Source organism: Macaca nemestrina, chromosome 7 (assembly GCF_043159975.1).
Source record: "Macaca nemestrina isolate mMacNem1 chromosome 7, mMacNem.hap1, whole genome shotgun sequence".
Classification (NCBI taxonomy): domain Eukaryota; kingdom Metazoa; phylum Chordata; class Mammalia; order Primates; family Cercopithecidae; genus Macaca; species Macaca nemestrina.
The window spans coordinates 170,353,919-170,373,777 of NC_092131.1; the positions used below are offsets into that span (position 1 = coordinate 170,353,919).

The window sequence follows — 19,859 nt, forward strand, 5'->3', positions numbered from 1 at the left end:
AAATAAGAGAATCCAACCAGAATGGAAAGACAATCAAAGCTAGTTTTCTTCAACAGTTGTTGTCTATAGGTTTCCAATAAAATTGAGGCTATGACAAGAATCGAACATTGATACTTATGCATAAAATAAGGGCTGGTTTCTCCAATAGGGCTAATTATCGGACTCCCATTATCACCACTCCGGGGACAGCACCAATGAATCAAACTCCACAGGACTAGAAATATTCTGACTAGTGTCCAGGATAACAGGAGAGCTACCAGGGCTCTTGGTGGCACACACCTGGGTTTATTGGGGCCAGAATTGCTCTCTGTAGCCTAAGAACCACTCAAACATCCGCAGGATAAATGCACAACCCTGGGAACCCTCTTTTTTTAAGAAAAGAAATATGGAAGGAAAAAAACTTTCCTCTATTTTGCAGCTTCTAATTAAAAGGAAATCATGAAAGAATTAATTGCACCTAAACGTATTTTACTACGTCTTACGTTGTGCTGCAGTAAGTAGGATGAGCTGCAGAGGAGAATGGATTATGCCTTTTAAGGCATGGAAAAAGGTTTCTTTGGTTACATTTTAAGGTCTCAGGTAAGGCAGTGATTAAAAGCCGGTTGGCCGGGGCTGGAAACCTGCCCACCACTTACCCGCCACACACCTGCCCCATGCCTCAGTTTCTCTTTTGGCTAGGATGATAACAGAGGTGTCTCACTGGGGCGTCATGAGAACTAAGTGCAGCGGGCATCTGAAAAGGGCCCAGCATACGGCAGTTTCCCACCACGCTTGTTACTGTGGAAGGTGCACAGAAATGGCCGGATTTCTCTGCTGTGACGTCCTTCCATTCCGCTCCCTTGGGGTAAAACTGCTTCATTCTGAGTGCCGTCCCTCACCCAGCTGAAAGGCAGAACACCTATTCCCGTTTGGGAAAACGGTGCAGGCTGTGAGTCATAACTGGTGTGGGAGACAGAGATAGATCCTGCCTTTACCTATTGTTAGTCATTTCAAATAAACTGAATGGATCCTGCTTTGGGGGTGGTACGTTTTAAAAAATTTTTTAATTTTTCACTTTTTTAGTTGACTTTATTTTTAGAACAGTTTTAGGTGCACAGCAAAATTGAGCAAAAGGTACAGAGAGTTCCCATCTACTCCCTCCCTCCCCAGAGGCACAGCCTCCCCCACGACCAGCAGCCCCCAGCAGAGTGCTACACTTGTAACAACTGGTGAACCTACATTGCCACACCATTATCACTCAGAGTCCATGGTTTACATTAGGGTCCACTCTCAGTGTTGTACATTCTGTGGGTTTGGAGAAATGTATAATGACCTGTATCCACCCTTGTATTATACAGAATAGTTTCACTGCCCTAGAAATCCTGTGTTCCACCTCTTCCTCCCTCTCCCCCAACCTCTGACAACCACTTATCTTTTTACTGCCTCCACAGTGTTGCCTTTTCCAGAATGTCATATGGTTGGAACTATGTAGTCTATAGCCTTTTCAGATTGACTTCTTTCACACTGTAATATGCAAAGTTTCTTTCATGTCTTTTCATGACTAGATAGCTTTTTTTTTTTTTTGAGACAGAGTCTTGCTCTGTTGCCCAGGCTGGAGTGCAGGGGTGTGATCTCAGTTCACTGCAACTTCCATCTCCTGAGTTTAAGAAATCCTCCGATCTCAGCCTCCCAAATAGCTGGGATTACAGGTGCCTGTCATCACGCCCAGCTAATTTTTGTATTTTTAGTAGAGATGGGATTTCAACACGTTGGCCAGGCTGGTCTCAAACTCCTGACCTCAAGTGATCCACCTGCCTCAGCTGCCAAAGTGCTGGGACTACAAAGCTCATTTCTTTTTAGCACTGACTAATATTCTATTGTCTAATGTGCCACAGTTATCTATCTATTCACCTAGTAAAGAACAGAGTTGTGTTTTTTTTACCCCACTGCTCTGGGAATATAATTTCCAAAAATTATTAAAAAAAAAATACAGAGCCGCTTTTAGTATTTCTGGAGGCTGCTCTAATTTGTCTTCGTCCTTTAAAAGTCTGCAGAAAAAAAAAACAAAAAAACGGAATCTAATAAAGGTGCTTCTGACATTTCTGCAACCTAAACATGGTTTACTTGATATCTTCCGGACCTTCACACCGGAAGACCACACCTTTATTGGTTCTGTTTGTTAAAGACTCAGAAGCCAGGGCCCCAGCACCACCCAGCAACCCCCGAATCAAGGTGCAGCAAAACCCAGCATTCACTCTGAAACACGTGTCCTGTGCTCTAATGTAGACCCAAATCTAACAGCCATTGACATGGATTGTTAGATGACTTCCGTTATCACCTACTGGGATAAAACCTATTTTGTTTTGGCTAATAAATACTGTTCTATGTCATTATTATTATTTTCAAAACAAAGTCTTGCTCTGTCACCTAGTCTGGAGTGCAGCAGTGTGATCTCAGCTCACTGCAACCTCTGCCTCCCAGGTTCAAGTGATTCTCCTGCCTCAGCCTCCTGAGTAGCTGGGACTACAGGTTCCCACCATGCCCGGCTAATTTTTTGTATTTTTAGTAGAGATGCGGTTTCACCATGTTTGGCCAGGCTGGTCTCAAACTCCTGGCCTCAGGTGATCTGCCCGCGTCGGCCTCCCAAAGTGCTGGGATTACAGGTGTGAGCCACTGCCCCTGACCTTCATTAAATTTAATGCATTATTTAAACTGGGATATTTTTATCAGCTTTATTGAAGTATAATTTACATAAAAGAAAATCCAACCATTTAAGATACACAGTTCCTGACAAAGTACATCCTGATAAACTCATATGGCCATGGAAGCACCACCACAATTAAACTACAGAACATTCCATGTCCCCAGAGTTTCCCTTGTGCTTCCCTGTAGCCATTCTCTTCCCACACCCCAGCGCCAGGTGACCACTCATCTCTCCTCCATCACTAGAGTTTCATAAAAATGGAATCATACAGTATGCAGTCTTTTGTGTCTGGCTTCTTCTATTTAGCCAATTGTTTCTGAGATTCACCCACATTACATGTATCAACAAGAAGAATCTTTTTAACCCCAGAAATACTCTGGCTGGAAAGTAGAAAATTATTCATCAAAAGCTACTGTAGAAAAAACACTCCAAGATGATTAAGAACTGTATTCCACCTCTCTCAAATGATACCCTTGAACAACAAGGGATTCCTATTTTAGGACAGAAAGGAGATTGCTAACTGATGGATACAATACATTTATTTTTTAAATGTCTTGCTAGCTAAAGACCATTAAAGATATGTGGAGAGAGGTGACATCAGAAAAAGTGGCAAAGACCTAAAAATTCACTCCTGCATAAGAGGAAAAAATAACTGAATGAAATGGTTAGAATCAACTTGCTCACACCTCTGGAAATTAACCAAAGACCTGCAGCAACCTTGGAAGCACTTCTTCAAGATGAAGAGCTGAATCTCGGTAAGAACAGTAAGATTTGCAGCATTTTGGCTTGCCCTACTCCCATCCTCCATTCCTCATCTCTACAGTACCCTTGAAAAATTACAACTCACATGCCTGGTGCAGACTGGAAGCCACTTGAGGGAAGGGAACAAAGCTGGATCTTTTCCAAAGTCCCATTCCCAAATAATTCTCATGATGTGACCATTCTGGTGATCCCCTAGAAGACCATACTTACAAACCTAGTTGCATTTAACCTGACCCTCAGCTCACCCAGTGTGAACAGTCTTTTCCCTGGGGGAGATTATTGAGTACATTCATAGACAAGTGTTTTAACTCTGCAGGTGCCTAATCAGTAGATAAAAGTTGAGGCAAACAATGTATTAATCTAAACACTTTACAAAAATCCTAGGGAATAAGATGCCCATAGGGCTTTTGAAACACCCCAACATATCTCTGGGAATACAGAGTGCCACACACATGCACAGGGTTGCGCATATGCCCAGAAAAGCCCTGAGAAGGCTCCAAGCTCTCAGATGACAACTGCCTTGCAGAATGTTGAAGGTGTGCTGCAAGAGTCATACAGACCCCCTTGTCACAGGCTGGGAGATGTACTGGCTCCAGGCATTTAAAGAAATCTCTGTCCAGTAACTAGGTAACTCCTAAACTAACTTGGTGGACAATTCAGCAGCCACACATGACAAAGGACAGACTTTACAGAAGTCGTTCAGAAAAGACATCAACAATAAATTATGGTGGACAGGAAGAATTTGCTTTCTAGAGGCACCATATTATATTATTGAAAATGTCCAGTTTTCAACAAAAAAAAGACAGAAATATGAAGATACAAGAAAGCATGGCCCATATACAGGCAAAAAACAAAAAAGCAATCAATATAAGTGATCTCTGGCCGGACACAGTGGCTCATGCCTATAATCCCAGCACTTTGGGAGGTTGAGGTGGCCTGATCACTCCTGAGGTCAGGAGTTTGAGACCAGTCTGGCCAAGATGGTGAAACCCCATCTCTACCAAAAATACAAAAACTAGCTGGGAGTGATGGCACATGCCTGTAATCCCAGCTACTCAGGAGGCTGAGGCATGAGAACTGCTTGAACTCTGCCAGGAGGCAGAGGCTGCAGTGAGCCAAGATCATGGCACTGTACTCCAGCCTGGGCAGCAGATTGAGACTCCATCTTAAAAAAATATATAAAAATAAAAACAAAAAAAATATATATATATCACATGTACCTATCTCATACACACACACACACACACACACACACCCACATATATGATCCCTGAGAAAGGCATGGTGGACTTAGAAGACAAAGACTTTAAATCAGTTATTTAAACATATTAAAAGAGCTAAAGCAAACTGTCTAAAGAACTAAAGAAAAAGAAGACAATGATATCTCACCAAATACAGAAAATTAATAAAGAGATAGAAATTATAAGAACCAAACAGGGCTGGGCATGGTTGCTCATACCTGTAATGCCAGCAATTTGGAAGACTGAGGCAGGATGACTGCTTGAGGCCAGGAGTTTGAGACCAGCCTGGGCAACATAGCAAGATCCTATCACTACCAAAAAATACACAAAAATTAGCCAGGTGTGGTAGCATGCACCTGTAATCTCAGGGGCCTGAGGCAGTAGGGAGGATCCCTTGAGCCCAAAAGTTCGAAGCTGCAGTGAGCTATGATCATAGCACTGCACTCTAGCCTGAGAGACAGAACAAGACTCTGTCTGAAGAAAAAGAACCAAATAGAAATTATAGCATAAAAAGTACAATAGCTCAAATAAAAAACTCTCTACAGGGGTTAAACAGCAGATTTGAGTAGGCAGAAGAAAGAATCATCAGTTAACCTAAAAATAGGTTAACTGAGATTATCCAGTCTGAGCAGCAGAATAAACAATGAAGAAAAATGAACAGATCTTAAGAAGTGTGTGAGCCATCATAAAGTGTACCAAAGTGCATGCAATGGAGTATCAACAGGAGAGGAGAGAAAGTGAAAAGAGCAGAAAATACATTTGAAGAAATTATGGCCAAAAACTTCCCAAATTTGACAAAAGACAAGAATCTACACATCCAAGCTCAATGAAATCTAAGTATAATAAACGCAAAGAGATCCATACCTAGACAGATCATAATCAAACTGTCAAAAGCCAAGGCCAAAGAAAGAAGCTTGAAGGCAAAAGATCAGTGACTTACCACATACAAGGGATTCCAATAAGATTAACAGCTAGTTTCTCATTAGAAAACATGCAGGACAGAAGGCAGTGCAATGGCAAGAAAAAAAAAAAAAGTGTAAACCAAGAATTCCATATCCAGCAAAACTATCCCTGAAAAATGAAGAAAAAAATCAAGACATTACCAGATAAGCCAAAGCTGAGATAATTTGTCTCTATAGAATCTGTCCTACAACAAATAGTAAAGGAAGTCTTTTAGGCTGAAATTAAACATACACATACACACACACACACCCCCATGCACACGAGCGTGTGCAAAACTAGACAGTAAATTAAACTCACATAGACATAAGAAGCATGAGTAAAGGTAACTACAGAGATGCTATGGTTTGCATGTGGTTTGTCCCAGTCAAAACTCAGGTTGAAATTTAATTGCCAATGCAACAGTGTTTGGAGGTGGTGTCTTTAAGAGATGACTAACTTAAGTTGGATTAATGTCTTTCTCACAAGACTGGGTTAGTTCTCTGCAGAAAGGATTAGCTTTGGTAAGAGTTAATTGTTACAAAGTAAGGTTGCCTCTCATGTTTTTCCCTTTTTGCCTTTCCCTTTATCTGTCATGTTTTGAGGAAGCACAAGGCCCTCACCAGAAGCCAACAGATGCGATTGTCCAATCTTGAACGTCCCAGCCTGCAGAACCATGAGCTAAATAAACCTATTTTTTTAAATAAATTACCCAATCTCAGGTATTCTGTTATGGTAACATACAAAAAAAGGTAAGACATACAGAAAACAAATAGCATACTGGGAGACATAATAATCCCTCATCAGTAATTACGTTAAAAAATTAAACTCTCCAATTAAAAGGCAGAAATTGCAGAATGGATTTTAAAAACATGATCCAATTACACACTGTCTATAAGAGATTCACTAGAGTTTGTCAGTAAAAAGGCAGAAAACGATATACTGTGCAAATGCTAACCAAAAGAAAGTTTGAGTAACCATCCTAGTGTTAGACAAAATCATCTTTAAGACAAAAATTATTACCAGAAATAAGGACATTTTATAATGATAAAGGCTTAATCATTCAAGAATATAGAACAATTATAAACATATTTGTACATAACAATTGTGCCAGGGTAGCAAAGAATTAGCAAAGAACAACATTCTGAACAGCTGAGCTGGTAGCTCTATACTGAAAAATGAGAAATGTCATTTGCCTAAATTATTGACAACCAGAAGACAGCAACCAAGATCAAATGCACCCTGGAAAGGCACAGGTTTTCTATCCCGGCTGCATACTGAAATGATCCACGGAGTCTAAAACTACAGATACCTGGGCCCTATGCCAAGAAATCCTGATATAGTGAGTCTGAAGTAACAGTTGTTCAAGTGCCCCCGGTGTTCTGAAGTGCAGGCAGGATAAGGAGACACAGGCCTAGAGAATGACAGCATGGGCTCTGGAACATACACCCTGGGTTTCAACCTGAGCTCTGCCTCTTACTCACTCCAAAAAACCTTGAACGTGACTGAACCTTGCTGTACCCACATCGCAGAAGAGTGTCTGGAACACAGTAAATATTGTTAATAAATGTTAGCCATTACTGTCGTTGTCATCATCATGATCATCTGTCATCATCATCATTTGCCCAGGACAGGCACAACTTGAGGTACCTCTGAACCCTCACAATGGACACTGAAGCTGGGGAAGAAAGAGACAAACGGTGGCTTTACTGGTGGAAAATAAGCTCGGCTCTTCCCTCTTGAGCCTGCTTCATCCCCCAGGAAGACTAAAGCGGATCCTGCCAGTCAGCACAACAGAGCTCCCACTTTCAAAGATGGCCTTCACATTCTGGACCGGCGTACTAGGGTGGAGTGTAGGAAAGGTAAACTGTGCCACCCTCCCATACCACCACACACCCCTGCAAAAACACACACACACACAACACACAAGAAACCAATTAATCCAACAACGCCAACTTTCTACCTTCATTAACATAGTCCTTCTTTTGTAAATATAAATAGGATAATGAAAGATGGCCTGATATTGAATAGGAAAAAATAGCATGAATAATGACCTAGATGATTAAAGAGACCAATCAACCTGTGGGGGGAGGTGAGAATATCTGATAAACAGAATTCTAATTAATATACTTGAACGAGATTGCACCCATTAAATGAGTGTTCCATAAAATGTGAACACATTGCTATGAAAAAAAGCAATTAGAGAAAAACACAGTTCTTAGAAAATAACATAGCTGTCTGTCAAAATAAAAAATTCAACAGAAGGATCAAGCAGTAGAATGGATACAGCTGAAATCCAAAGTAGTTATCTAGAAAATAAAACAGAAGTGCCCCAGAAAGTAAAGAAAAAGAGAAAGAAAATGTTAAAAATCCCATAGGATCAATTTAGAAGGTAGAGCATCTATCCACTAGGCATTCAAGTAAGGGAAGGCAAAAACAAATAAATAAATAAATAAGAGATACAATCAAAGAATTAATGGAAGAAATTTCCCCAATCAATTTTTCTTGAACTATCCAATAGACAAATAATTAGAACTAGTCTAATAATGCACTATGGTATGTGATAAACAAGTATGAGATCAAGATACATAATTTTTCCAAAAATTATAGCAGAAAATACAGTTGGTTCTTGAACAGTACAGGTTTGGACTGCATGGGTCCACTTATACATGAATCTTCTACCTCTGCCACCCCTGAGACAGGAAGACCAACCCCTCCTCTTCCTCCTCCTCCTCAGCCTACTCAACTGATGACGATGAGGATGAAGGCCTTTATAACAGTCCACTTCCGCTTAATTAACAGTAAATACATTTTCTATTTCTTAGGACTTTTTGAAATGATATTTGCTTTTCTCTAGCTTACTTTATTGTAAGCATACAGCATATAATACATCTAGCCGGGCGCGGTGGCTCAAGCCTGTAATCCCAGCACTTTGGGAGGCCGAGACGGGCAGATCACGAGGTCAGGAGATCGAGACCATCCTGGCTAACACGGTGAAACCCCATCTCTACTAAAAAATACAAAAAAAAAACTAGCCGGGTGAGGTGGCGGGCGCCTGTAGTCCCGGCTACTCGGGAGGCTGAGGCAGGAGAATGGCGGGAACCCGGGAGGCGGAGCTTGCAGTGAGCTGAGATCAGGCCACAGCACTCCAGCCTGGGTGACAGAGCGAGACTCCGTCTCAAAAAATAAAAAATAAAAAATAAAAATAAAAATAAAAAAATACATCTAACATACAAAATATGTGTTAATTGACTATGATCGGTAAGGCTTCCAGTCAGCAGTTGCCTATTTGTAGTTAAGTTTTTGAGGAGTCACACATTATATGCAAATTTTCAACTACATGAGGGGTCAGCGCCCCTAACTGCCATGTTGTTCAAGGGTCAACTGTATATCCCCATCTCTAAATATTATAGACATTATGTTTCCAGGAATTAATCTATAAAATCAATGCAATCACAAAATCAAATCATGACCACACTTTACAAATTCATTCTAAATTTATTGAAGAATGCAAAGAAGTAGCAAAAAATATGTGAAAAATAGAAGAATGACTTATTATAAAGCTGGACTAGTTAAAACAATGTAGTATTGTCTTAGAAATGAACTGATAGATTCATTACACAAAATAAAGATTAATAAACAGACCCACATCTAGCAGTGAGGTGGCGGAAAACATTTCAAATGGGAGAAGAAATACTGAATTGTTTAAAGAAATAATATTGGGAAAAGGGCCCTCCATTAGGAAAAGATAAAGTTAGAGCCTTACTTCATACCATATGTAAAAATAAGTTTTGATTCAATTAAACATAAAAAGAAAAACTAAACATTTTAGAAATACACAGGTGAATAATTTCAGAATTATGGTCCAAGAGAGATCTTTCAAACTAAAGAAAGAAACCCTAGAAGTCATATTTTAAAAAAAAAAAAAAAAAAAAAAGCAGATTTTCCAAGATAAAAAAACTAGCCCTTGTGTATTTTTTAAAAAGACACTTCGTTAAAAATTAAAAGACAAACAAACTGACAAGACAAACTGGGATAAAGTATTAGTCACTTAAAACAGAAAAGTATTATTATAAGAAAAAAAAAAAACACAAAAAAAATAATAAAAATAAGGAAATGAAGTGAGGCCCCCCAAGGAGGGACAGTGACGGTGAAGGAGGGGTTTGAAAGACTAGAAGGTAAGGAATTGATATATTAATAATATGGTTCAATATACTGAATCATGTCGGGGTGAGGAAGGAACCAAAGGAACCTGAGTTTAGGTTTTAGAACAAGGCAACTGAAGGAAAGGCAGAAACATTCCTAATGAGATAGGGGAGCAAAAAGAAATCAGTTTGGGTTTGGAGTAGATTGAATTGGAGTCCCTGTCGGGTAAACGCTCACATGGAAGCCCCTCTGGTTTAGTCTCACTAGGCAGATTCACTTGAGTTAACAGAAAACTAAATTAGAGACTTCGTGGGAAATTAAATTATAAGATTTTGTTGTGTTTTTGTTTTGCTTTCTTTTCATTCTCTTCTTTTTATTTTGCTTTCTTTTTATTTTTATTGTCTCCTACTTGAATTGCTTTATTGAACCTTCCTTTGCAGACAAATAAGAATTTTATAATTGTTTGGATTTAAATGGTTATTTTCAAATTGCTTAAGGGTATTAGAAAACAACTTCTTTCCTTGCAATTTTTAAAATGTCCCTTTCTCATTGGTTACATGTTAATACATTCACACAACAAAATAATGCGCAACTGTTTAAAACAGGTTGTACTAAGAAATATTTCATGAATGGAGCAACAGTCATGAAATACTCCTAAACAGAAAAAAAGGCAGGTTACAAAACAGGTGCACTCTGATTCTAATTTTCATAAAAATATGTATGCATCTGTGTATGCACAGGGAAAAATGGAAGGCAAAACAGCAAAATGTAATTATGTCTATCTCTAAATGTTGGGATTTGGGATAATTTTTAAAAATTGTCTTATTGTGTTTTTATGTATTTGCTAAATTCAAAACAATGAATATTTAATACACTAGAGTTTAAAATTCAAAAAAAAAGAAATCTCACATATCAATGTAACACAGTCTCACAGAAAAAATACGTACAAGCAATTCATGGAAGAAATTCAAATAGGTAATGGAATCTTACTATTTGTTTTGTTTCAGTTCCATCTATTCTTTGTTTCCTTTCTCCTGTTTTCTGCCTTCTTTTGCATTAAATGGATATTTTTTATGATTCTATTTGATTTCCTTTGTTTCTTAGCCAACTCTTTGGGGTTTTTGGTTTTATTTTAGTGGTTGCTTTAGGCTTTACAGTATACAACTTTATCATAGTTTACCTTCAGGTGACATTAGACTTCATCATGTATAGTCTAAGAATCTTACATTGTATACTTCCATCCTCCCTCCTTTATAGTATTTTCATACAATTACTTATATAAATGTTATAAACCCTATAATACATTGGTGTGGTTTTTTTTTTGTTTTTTTTTTTTTCCTATTTTTGGTTCTTTGTATGCACTGAGCTTCTGGAATCTGTGGGTTTCTAGTTTTTATTCCATTTTGAAAAAAAAATTACTACTATTTCTTCAAGTATTTTTTCTGTTTGCCCTCACTCCTTAGTCCACATATATTAGTGTTTCTGGAAATTATTCCACAAAGTTCTCTGATTTTTTTTCATAGTTTTGTTTAAAAAATGCTTTTTTTCTATGTTCTTCATTTTGGAGAATGTATATTGCATTGCAATGCCTGTAAGTCCACTAAAGTTTTTTCTTGTTCCAAATCTGCCATTAATCTCATCCAGTGATTTTTTTCTCTCTTACATTGTAGTTTTCATCAGTAGAAGTTCAACTGGGTTTTTTTAGACCTCCATGTGTCTACTTAACTTTTGGAACATATAATTTTAATAACTGTTTTAATGTCGTTGTCTGATAATTCTAATATCTGCAGCAATTTTGTATCAGTTTCAATGGGTTTATTTTTCTTGTCTCTTTGAACCATAGTTTCCTGCTTCTTTGCATGCCTAGTAATCTTTGATTAGATGCTAGGCATTAGGAATGCTTTCTAGTTGGTGCTGGATACTTTTGTACTCCTATAAACATTCTTAAACTTTGCTCTGGGACACAGGTAAATTACTTGAAAACTATTTGATTCCTTTGGATCTTGCTTTAATATTTGCTAGGCAGAACCGGAACAGCATTTAGCTCAAGGCTAGTTATTCTCCACTACTGAGGTAAAACTCTTCTGCATACTCTATACAATGCCCAAGTGAATCATGAAGTTTTCCAACCTGGATGGTGGGAAAACCCTAATTTTGTGACTGGCACTTTTCTCTCTAGTCCTCTCAGATAATTCTTTCATGGCCTCAGTTTCCTTACATGCAAGAGCTGATCAGTAGCAGCTGAATATTCACAGGGCTTCCTCTCCAGATCTCCAGAACCCTCTGCCTGAGTAAGTCTTTCCTCTCTGGCACTTTGTTCTGCAAATTCTAGCCACCTTGGACTCCCAGGCTCAGTACAGCCTCCATAACTCAGGACTGCCAGGCTCTTCCCAGGTTCCTATGCTGTGGCCTGGAAACTTTCTCACAACAGGAGGCTGCAGCAATCCTGATTTACCATTAATGGTGTGAGATCAAGGTAGGGAAAATATATAGCTGAATCAGACCACGTCTATTGCTATGGACCCACAGCAGCTTGTTTGGATGGCTAAAATACAAAGCCGAAGGTGGGCTTTATTAAGTGAAGTTGAAATGCCAGACATTTTTGGTGTACCATAGACGAAGGGATCTAAAGACTCAAGGAGACTGAAATGTTAGAGTAGATTTGGTCTGTCTGACCTCACCCAACCCAAGAGGATCCAGAGGCACACATTTCTCTACAGTTATGAGAAATAAATATGCGAGAGGAACCTCAGCATTCTTGAACTCTTCTCTGGAGGCCACAAATTACAGTTGGAATTTCTGTGCTACCATCTAACTAGGGTCCCTAAATGCAGTGAAGATGGTGAGATCCCAGGGTTGCAGGGGCCAGGTGGCAGCACTTAATTGCCAAAGGCATGGTGGATGTGGTTACTGTGAAGGACAGAGAGTCAAAGCAGTGATCAGAGTAGACCGGTTCACCAAGATCTTTGGTGTTGACTCTAAGAAGCCCTGTTTCTCTGATTGAGCCATGATGGATACATGTTTCTGTCTGGGTTGATAAAGCTTAGCAATAAAAATAAACCACCATCTGAGTAAGGCAAAAAGCCAGATTCCTCAATGTAATATAAAATGCAAACAGTACTAAACACATTATTGGATCTATATGGTACTCATATTCCCAAAGATCAGTGCTTCTTAAAGTAGATTTACTTTGCTTTAAAAAAAAAAGTGTCCTAAGCTATAACTAATTTGTTATTGGTAAAAAATTCTAAAAAACGTTTTCAACTCCATAGTTACTACTCTCTCAATAGTATCAGTTATTATAAATAATCTAATATCCAGGTCAGTGCTACTGTACTCAAGGTTTTAAAACTTATACCACCTGTGATTATGGGAGACTGTTTCCATTATTGATACATAAGCCATCACAAGATGGTTCACTGAATCTTTCAAAAAATCATCTAATCAGAGCTATCTAATCTGATTTTTAATTGGCATCCAGCATAATATAGAACCTGTTATAGTTTAATGTAAGGAAGACAATTATCTCAATCATAGGAGACACTAAGCACAGATTTAAAAAAAAAAATCTACCCCAGTAATGTGAAAATATATACTCTTTATGTATGTCGCTAGTTTTCAGCATTTGGAAAGGCACTTATAAAACATTATGGTAAACACACACACACACACACACACACACACACACACACACACACACACACACAGCGTTTCCCCTCTTCCCCCTCCCTCTCACATTGTATTCACCAGCCTACAAAGGGAGGCCTCCCTCACCAAGTGCCCACAGTGGCCTGCTGCTCCCCTCTCTTGCTCTTCCCCAACAAAGCCTTCGCCCTCCCGCACATCAGTCACTCCGGCGGACACCGTACAGCTCTCCTTCATCTCGCTCTGTGTGTGTGTAAGCGCAGAACGATAAAAAGAAGGAGCTGCAGCAGGGCTCCGGATGGCCTTGTGCTTGGGAGCCCTGCAGAGGAAAGCTGCTGCCAGGAGAGTAATGGCAGCACCAAAACGCTCCAGCAGCCGGGGCCACGCACGCCTGTCCTCAGCCAGCCAGGCCTGCAGGGCGAATGCAGCAGCTGCACAGACCCTGGAGCCATGGGCCCAGAACTGCTGCTTCTCACTCTCCTGAGGGACACTCTCCTTTCACAGAGGGCAGCTCACTGTGTGGTCTTCACGGAAGGCGTTGCGGGGAGGGCAGGCCAGTGTGTCCCCCAGGAATGAACTAGAAAACTCACGGCTGCATCTTTAGTTGACACCTCCAGGAAGAAAAACACATAAATAGCACAGACAACAAAAGCAGGAGCTTTTATTTTAAAAATCACTGAAATCAAGACTTCGAGCCATTCTAGTGCTAAGTCCCAGGACAGGGTACTTTGCTTTCTAGGTCTTCCTTTCCTCTTTCCTTGCACAAGGTCTCATACGTCAGCTGGAAAACCTCAGTTCCATTTTGTGGGCCCTGGGGAACCACGAAGGGCTTAAAGAAGGGGAGTGACACAGTCCGGCGGACACTTTACATACCACCCATGGCCTCTGTGTGTGTGGAGAACAGACTGGAGAAGAGCCAGAGTTTTGGCACACAGATCTGTTAGGAGGTTACTACATGAGATACCAGGCAAGGACCTGCCCTAGAATGGTGGCTCAAGGCAGAGAGAAGAGAGGGGCAGCTGCATACAAATAAAATGAGTCACGGCCGGGCACAGGGGCTCAGACCTGTAATCCCAGCACTTTGGGAGGCCAAGGTGGGCGGATCACGAGGTCAGGAGTTCGAGACCAGCCTGACCAACATGGTGACACTCTGTCTCTACCAAAAACGCAAAAATTAGCTGGGTGTGGTGGCACACATGCCCAGCCACTGTAATCCCAGCTACAGGCGGCTGAGGCAAGAGAATCGCTTGAACCCAGGTGGCGGAGGTTGCAGTGAGCAAAGATCGTACCATTGCACTCCAGCCTGGGCAACAGAGTGAGACTCTGTCTCAAAATAATAATAATAGTAATAATAACAAAATGAGTCACAAAGAGAGAGCTTGTGAATAAGCATGATGGGTGAGGAAGGAGAAGGATGTCTGAGTGACTCCCCAGTTTCTAGACTGGGTGGGCGGTGGTGTCACCAACTGAGACAGAAAATACAAAGGGACAAGAAGATGAGGTTGAAAGAATGTAAGTCATGTGAGATATATATATATATATATATACTTAGAAAAGACAGACAATGACCACACAGACTACAGTCGGCTGGAAAAAAAGGAGGATTTGGGAGTCAGAGAGCTTTGGATTCAAGTCCTAGCTCATTACTTAAGGTGTGGAAGCCTTGGCCTCACTTTAAAAACCTTTTTTAAAAAAACTATTTTAAACTTTAAAAACTCTTAAAAAAAAGAGTAGGAAAACCAGTCTTGCCAGGACTATTGTGAAGGTGAGGACACACAGGTCCCACTCGATGAATGGTTGCCATCATTGTTGACAGTATTTTCTTTGGTATTATTCTGGATAGAAGATCTTCGGTCACATTTCCAAAAACTCTGTGGTGATGGTTCCTGTTAAGTGTCAACTCAGCTAGACCACAGTACCCAGATATGTGGTCAAACACTAGTTTGGATGTCGCTGTGAAGGTATTTTTGTAGATGAGATTAAGTTCTAAGCCAGCAGACTCTGAACAAAGCAGATGACCCTCCATAATGCAGGTGGACCGCGTCCAGTCAGTGGAAAGAAGAGAAAAGGACAGATCTCCTCCAGGGAGGAGGGAATTCCGCCTGGCGCCTCCCTTCAAGCTAAAGCTGCAGCCTCAGCTCTGTGTCCAGCCTGCGAGCCAGCACTACAGACTTTCAAACTGCCTGTTCCCACAACCGTGTGAGCCAATCCTTTAAAATAAATAAATCTCTCTATATACATACACACACATATATGTTATAATCTAGATATTTATATATACGTGTGTGAATGCGTGTGTATACCTATCTGTATCTCTCTCTATCTGTGTATCTCCCATTGGTTATGTTTTTCTAGAGCACCCTAATAGATCTTTATACTGTAGATTTTCCCGGCATCTATTGTGAATGCCTTTACTTCTCATGAAGCCAAAGCCGAGACTATCTCAATGGTCATGATTCAGAGAGTGAGTTTTTGCTAATGAATCAAGATTGTACTGTTGTGGTCAACACGACAGAAGAACATTCTTATGGTACAGACAACAAACTACCCAGCAAAACCCACACAGTCCGTCTGCAGCGCGGAACTGCCTCTGGGAAGTGCCTGTCCAGAGAGGCAGTGCCTGCCACGGGTCCACGGGTTCCTAGATGGGGCCTCAGGACAAGCTCTCCTGAATGGCTTGAAAGGCAAGCAATGAATGTCATTTTCGGACCAAGCAAATTAAACTGCTAGGGTTCCTTTTCTGTTCTCTATTCCCTGTCACTGACTTGCAGCAGATCTCACAGCCCTAGGAAACACTGCGGCCCTCGGGTGGAAGGAGCCAGGTCCCTAAGTCCCTCTGTGAAGGATTCAATCACAGGCCATGCCTGACCTGGACAAGGGCCAGACTAGCCTTGCCCTAATGGAGCCACTGAAAGTCAGGGGGTAGTACCAGCAGTTAGTGTCACCCTAATGATATCCTAACCTCCCTACATAAGGCAAGGAAGTCAGTCAAGCCACATGATCCCCTTCCCCTCTGCCTGGGGCTTGGGAGGAAATTTGTCCATGGGAGGTCAGTGCTGCCCACCTCCCAGAGAGCAGGCTGGCCCTGCTCCAACCACTGTGGCAGGGCTGGGGAGCAAGCGCTCTGAACACTCCGCTCCAGTAGGTCCAGCTGCTGCGATGTCCCTCTACTGGGATGAGTCCTGAGACCGCAGCCTGCTCCCCTGGCTTCCCCGGGACACTCCTCAGCCGCCACCATAAGGGGTCCTAATTCCTCGTCCGCTCTAAGCTTATGCATCCTGCGTGGTAAAATGCCCAGCCCCGTGAGATTCCCGATGCTGGGGCCGGGGCCGGGGGTGGCACGCGGGGGTGACCGGGTGATGGACGTCATTCCTCTCTTGTCTTTTCGTCCACACACCCACTCTGCGGAAGGCGGCTTTCCTTTGTTTAGAGAGCTTAATCTGTCTGCACCGCGAAGGTGGGTGTGGACGGAGGAGGCAGCTGTCCCCGTGTCACTGAAGGCAGCACAGTCACCACACTGCATACCCCGAGGACGTCAATCCCACAGTCACCTATTCACTGCATTTCCCCTCGGCACCAAGAGCCAGCTTCAAAATAATCCAGCAAGGGGCTGGGGGGGAAGGTAGGGAGATAGTGACAAAACAAGATGGACCAGATGCTGACATCTGTTGAAGCCAGATGAGGGGTACACAGGGGTTCATGACAGCAGTCTCTTTACTTTTATGTATGTTTGAAAGTTCTAAATAAAAATATTTTTCTAAAAGGAAATTCCTTACATGAGCCGAAATACAGCAGAAGAGGAGCCTCAGCTGACTCTCAGGTCGCTCCTGTCTTCTCTGATACTATTTTAGGGCGTCATGGTTACTCCCACGAAAGAAGAGGTGTTTTCAATAGACAAATGTGGGTTATTTTTCTATTCCCATTAATATTTACTACATGTCATTCTCTCCAAGTCTAATCACTTAAAGAGGAGATTTTAAATAATTGATTAATATAAAAGAAGAAAAATGCCACGCTGTCTGTTTCATTATCTATCAAAACCCGGAAAATCTCTTCCTCTAGTCCTGACACGGACACATACATATATTAATGCATACACTGAGAAGAACAGGCATACAAATCAATAGACACAAATCTGCTTAGGGTATTTTTCCGAGGGAAAAACCATCCTCCTCTCCATCTCCCGCGTGGCCTGCTCCTCAGCACAATGCCACAGCAATTCAAATAACTCTCTTTATTTTACTCACAGAATTTTAGGGCTCCCCCCAAAACACAAAACTCTAACATTTCTTGAACGCTGATAAAATATGTTCTGTTTGTGTGATCATACGTATGCATGCATAGTGCATAAACAGGCTTTAATGTCTAGAGGAAACGCATGCATCCACACTTTTTTTTTTTTTTGAGATGGACTCTCTCTCTGTTGCCCAGGCTGGAGTGCCATGGTGTGGCGCGATCTCAGCTCACTGCAACCTCTGCCTCCCAGGTTCAAGCGATTCTCCTGCCTCAGTCTCCCCAGTAGCTGGGATTACAGATGCTTGCCACCATGTTCTGGCTAATTTTTGTAATTTTAGTAGAGATGGGGTTTCATCATGTTGGCCAGGCTGGTCTCGAGCTCCTGACCTCGTGTCCGCCCGCCTCGGCATCCCAAAATGCTGGGATTACAGGTCTGAGCCACCGTGCCAAGCCGCATCCACACTTTTAAAATGCCGTTGTTGGCCGGGCGCAGTGGCTCACACCTGTAATCCCAGCACTTTGGGAGGCCAAAGTGGGTGGATCATGAGGTCAGGAGTTCAACACCAGCCTGGCCAAGATGGTGAAACCCCGTCTCTACTAAAAACACACAAAAATTATCTGGGCGTGGTGGCAGGCGCCTGTAATCCCAGCTATTCAGGAGGCTGAGGCAGAGAATCATTTAAACCCGGGAGGCGGAGGTTGCAGTGAGCCAAGATCATGCCACTGCACTCCAGCCTAGGTGACAGAGCGAGACTCCGTCTCAAAAAAAAAAGAAAAGTCCTTGGTTCACGCTCGGTCCTTGCAGCAGGACACCAAAACAAAACAAACACAAAGAGGATGCTCTTGAAGCATCTCAGCAAGACACCAAGCGGCACTCTCAGAAGCACCTCCTGCAAGAAACAGCGCTTCTCATGAGCCCATCAGCCTTCAGCAGTGAGATTTTATCGAGCTCTGCTTCCTGCTGCCTGAAAAAAAACCTACAATTCTCTTCGCCATTGCCTCCAACCTGCTCCCACATCTGAAGGTGGAACCCTGCTCCGAGGCCACCTGGAGACACAGGTGCCACTTACCACGAGGGAGAGGGGCCTCTTCCAGGAGACGACACCTATGAGTCCGGACAGCAGCACCTGGAAGGGCAAAAAGTACAGGAAGGTGAGATGCTTCCAGAACCTTTCATGGGCAATCAAAACACGGTGAACCGTTTGAACCTGGAGAAGGACGCATGGAACACAGCACGCACTCGGTGGTGGGGCTACATGAGCTGCATTGTCACAGCTTGCACCCACTCTGACAGGCACACTGGTCTCTCAGGGCACCAGGGCACTCCGGAGGGGTCCCTTTGTGGACTGCACGAGGTGGCCCAAGAGTGACAGGCTTTCTGAAACACCCCACCCTGGTCCTCGACGTGATTTGGCTGTGCTAGGCACACGCCTGTAATCCTAGCTACTCGGGAGGCTGAGGCACGAGAATCACTTGAACCTGGGAGGCGAAGGTTGCAGTGAGCCAAGATCACACCACTGTACTCCAGCCTGCGAGGCAGAGTGAGACTCCATCTCAAAAAAAAAAAAAAAAATCACAGAGAACACTATTTGGGGAAAAGGCAAAGGCAACCCCACCCACGTGCCACCCGGCCACCTGCCACGGCTGCATGGGCCCCAGGCACAGCAGACCCTGGAGGCTCCTTCTCCCCTCTACACACTGGGCTCCCCTGACGCACGCCCTTCTCTCTCCTTCTCCCCTCCACACGCTGGGCTCCCCTGACGCACGCCCTTCTCTCTCCTTCTCCCCTCCACACGCTGGGCTCCCCTGACGCACGCCCTTCTCTCCCCTCCAGCCCCTGCGAGCCCCTCCCCTTCACTCATCACACCTCACCCAAACATAGGCAGTGTCTTCTGATGAGGCTCCTGAACTTTCTAGGCCCTGACTCCAAGCAGCCTACTCCTTTCCCAGGCCAAGTCCTGTCCTTGACCTTGCCTGGAGTCCCACCAGAAGTCACCCCCGCTCTCCTGCCTCCTCCTTACTGTCCTGATCACATAAATATGCTGTGACTTCTGTCCCTCAGAAGAACCACTGCTTAGCCCTGTGCCCAGCTCCTGGCCTGCCTGTCTCCTGGGCAGCCTCCCGAGTCCAGGTACCCTGAGGATGCCACTGGCTCTGATCCCCACATTCCTGATTTCCTGGTGTCCAGGAAGGGCCAACTGATCATG

At 42.7% G+C, this 19,859-nt stretch overlaps 1 protein-coding gene across 5 annotated transcripts in view; it reads right to left on the reverse strand.

Annotated features, from left to right (window-relative positions):
• Nucleotides 1–19,859, reverse strand: part of ENTREP2 (endosomal transmembrane epsin interactor 2) — a 466,535-nt gene that overhangs the window by 230,423 nt on the left and 216,253 nt on the right. For all 5 annotated transcript variants that reach the window (XM_071067214.1, XM_071067213.1, XM_071067212.1 and 2 more), the window contains exon 2: nucleotides 18,723–18,779. Coding sequence is in view for 3 of the 5 variants with exons in the window: in XM_071067213.1 (XP_070923314.1) it covers nucleotides 18,723–18,779 (57 nt within the window). In the remaining 2 variants the exon portion in view is untranslated. The remainder of the gene's footprint in view (nucleotides 1–18,722; nucleotides 18,780–19,859) is intronic.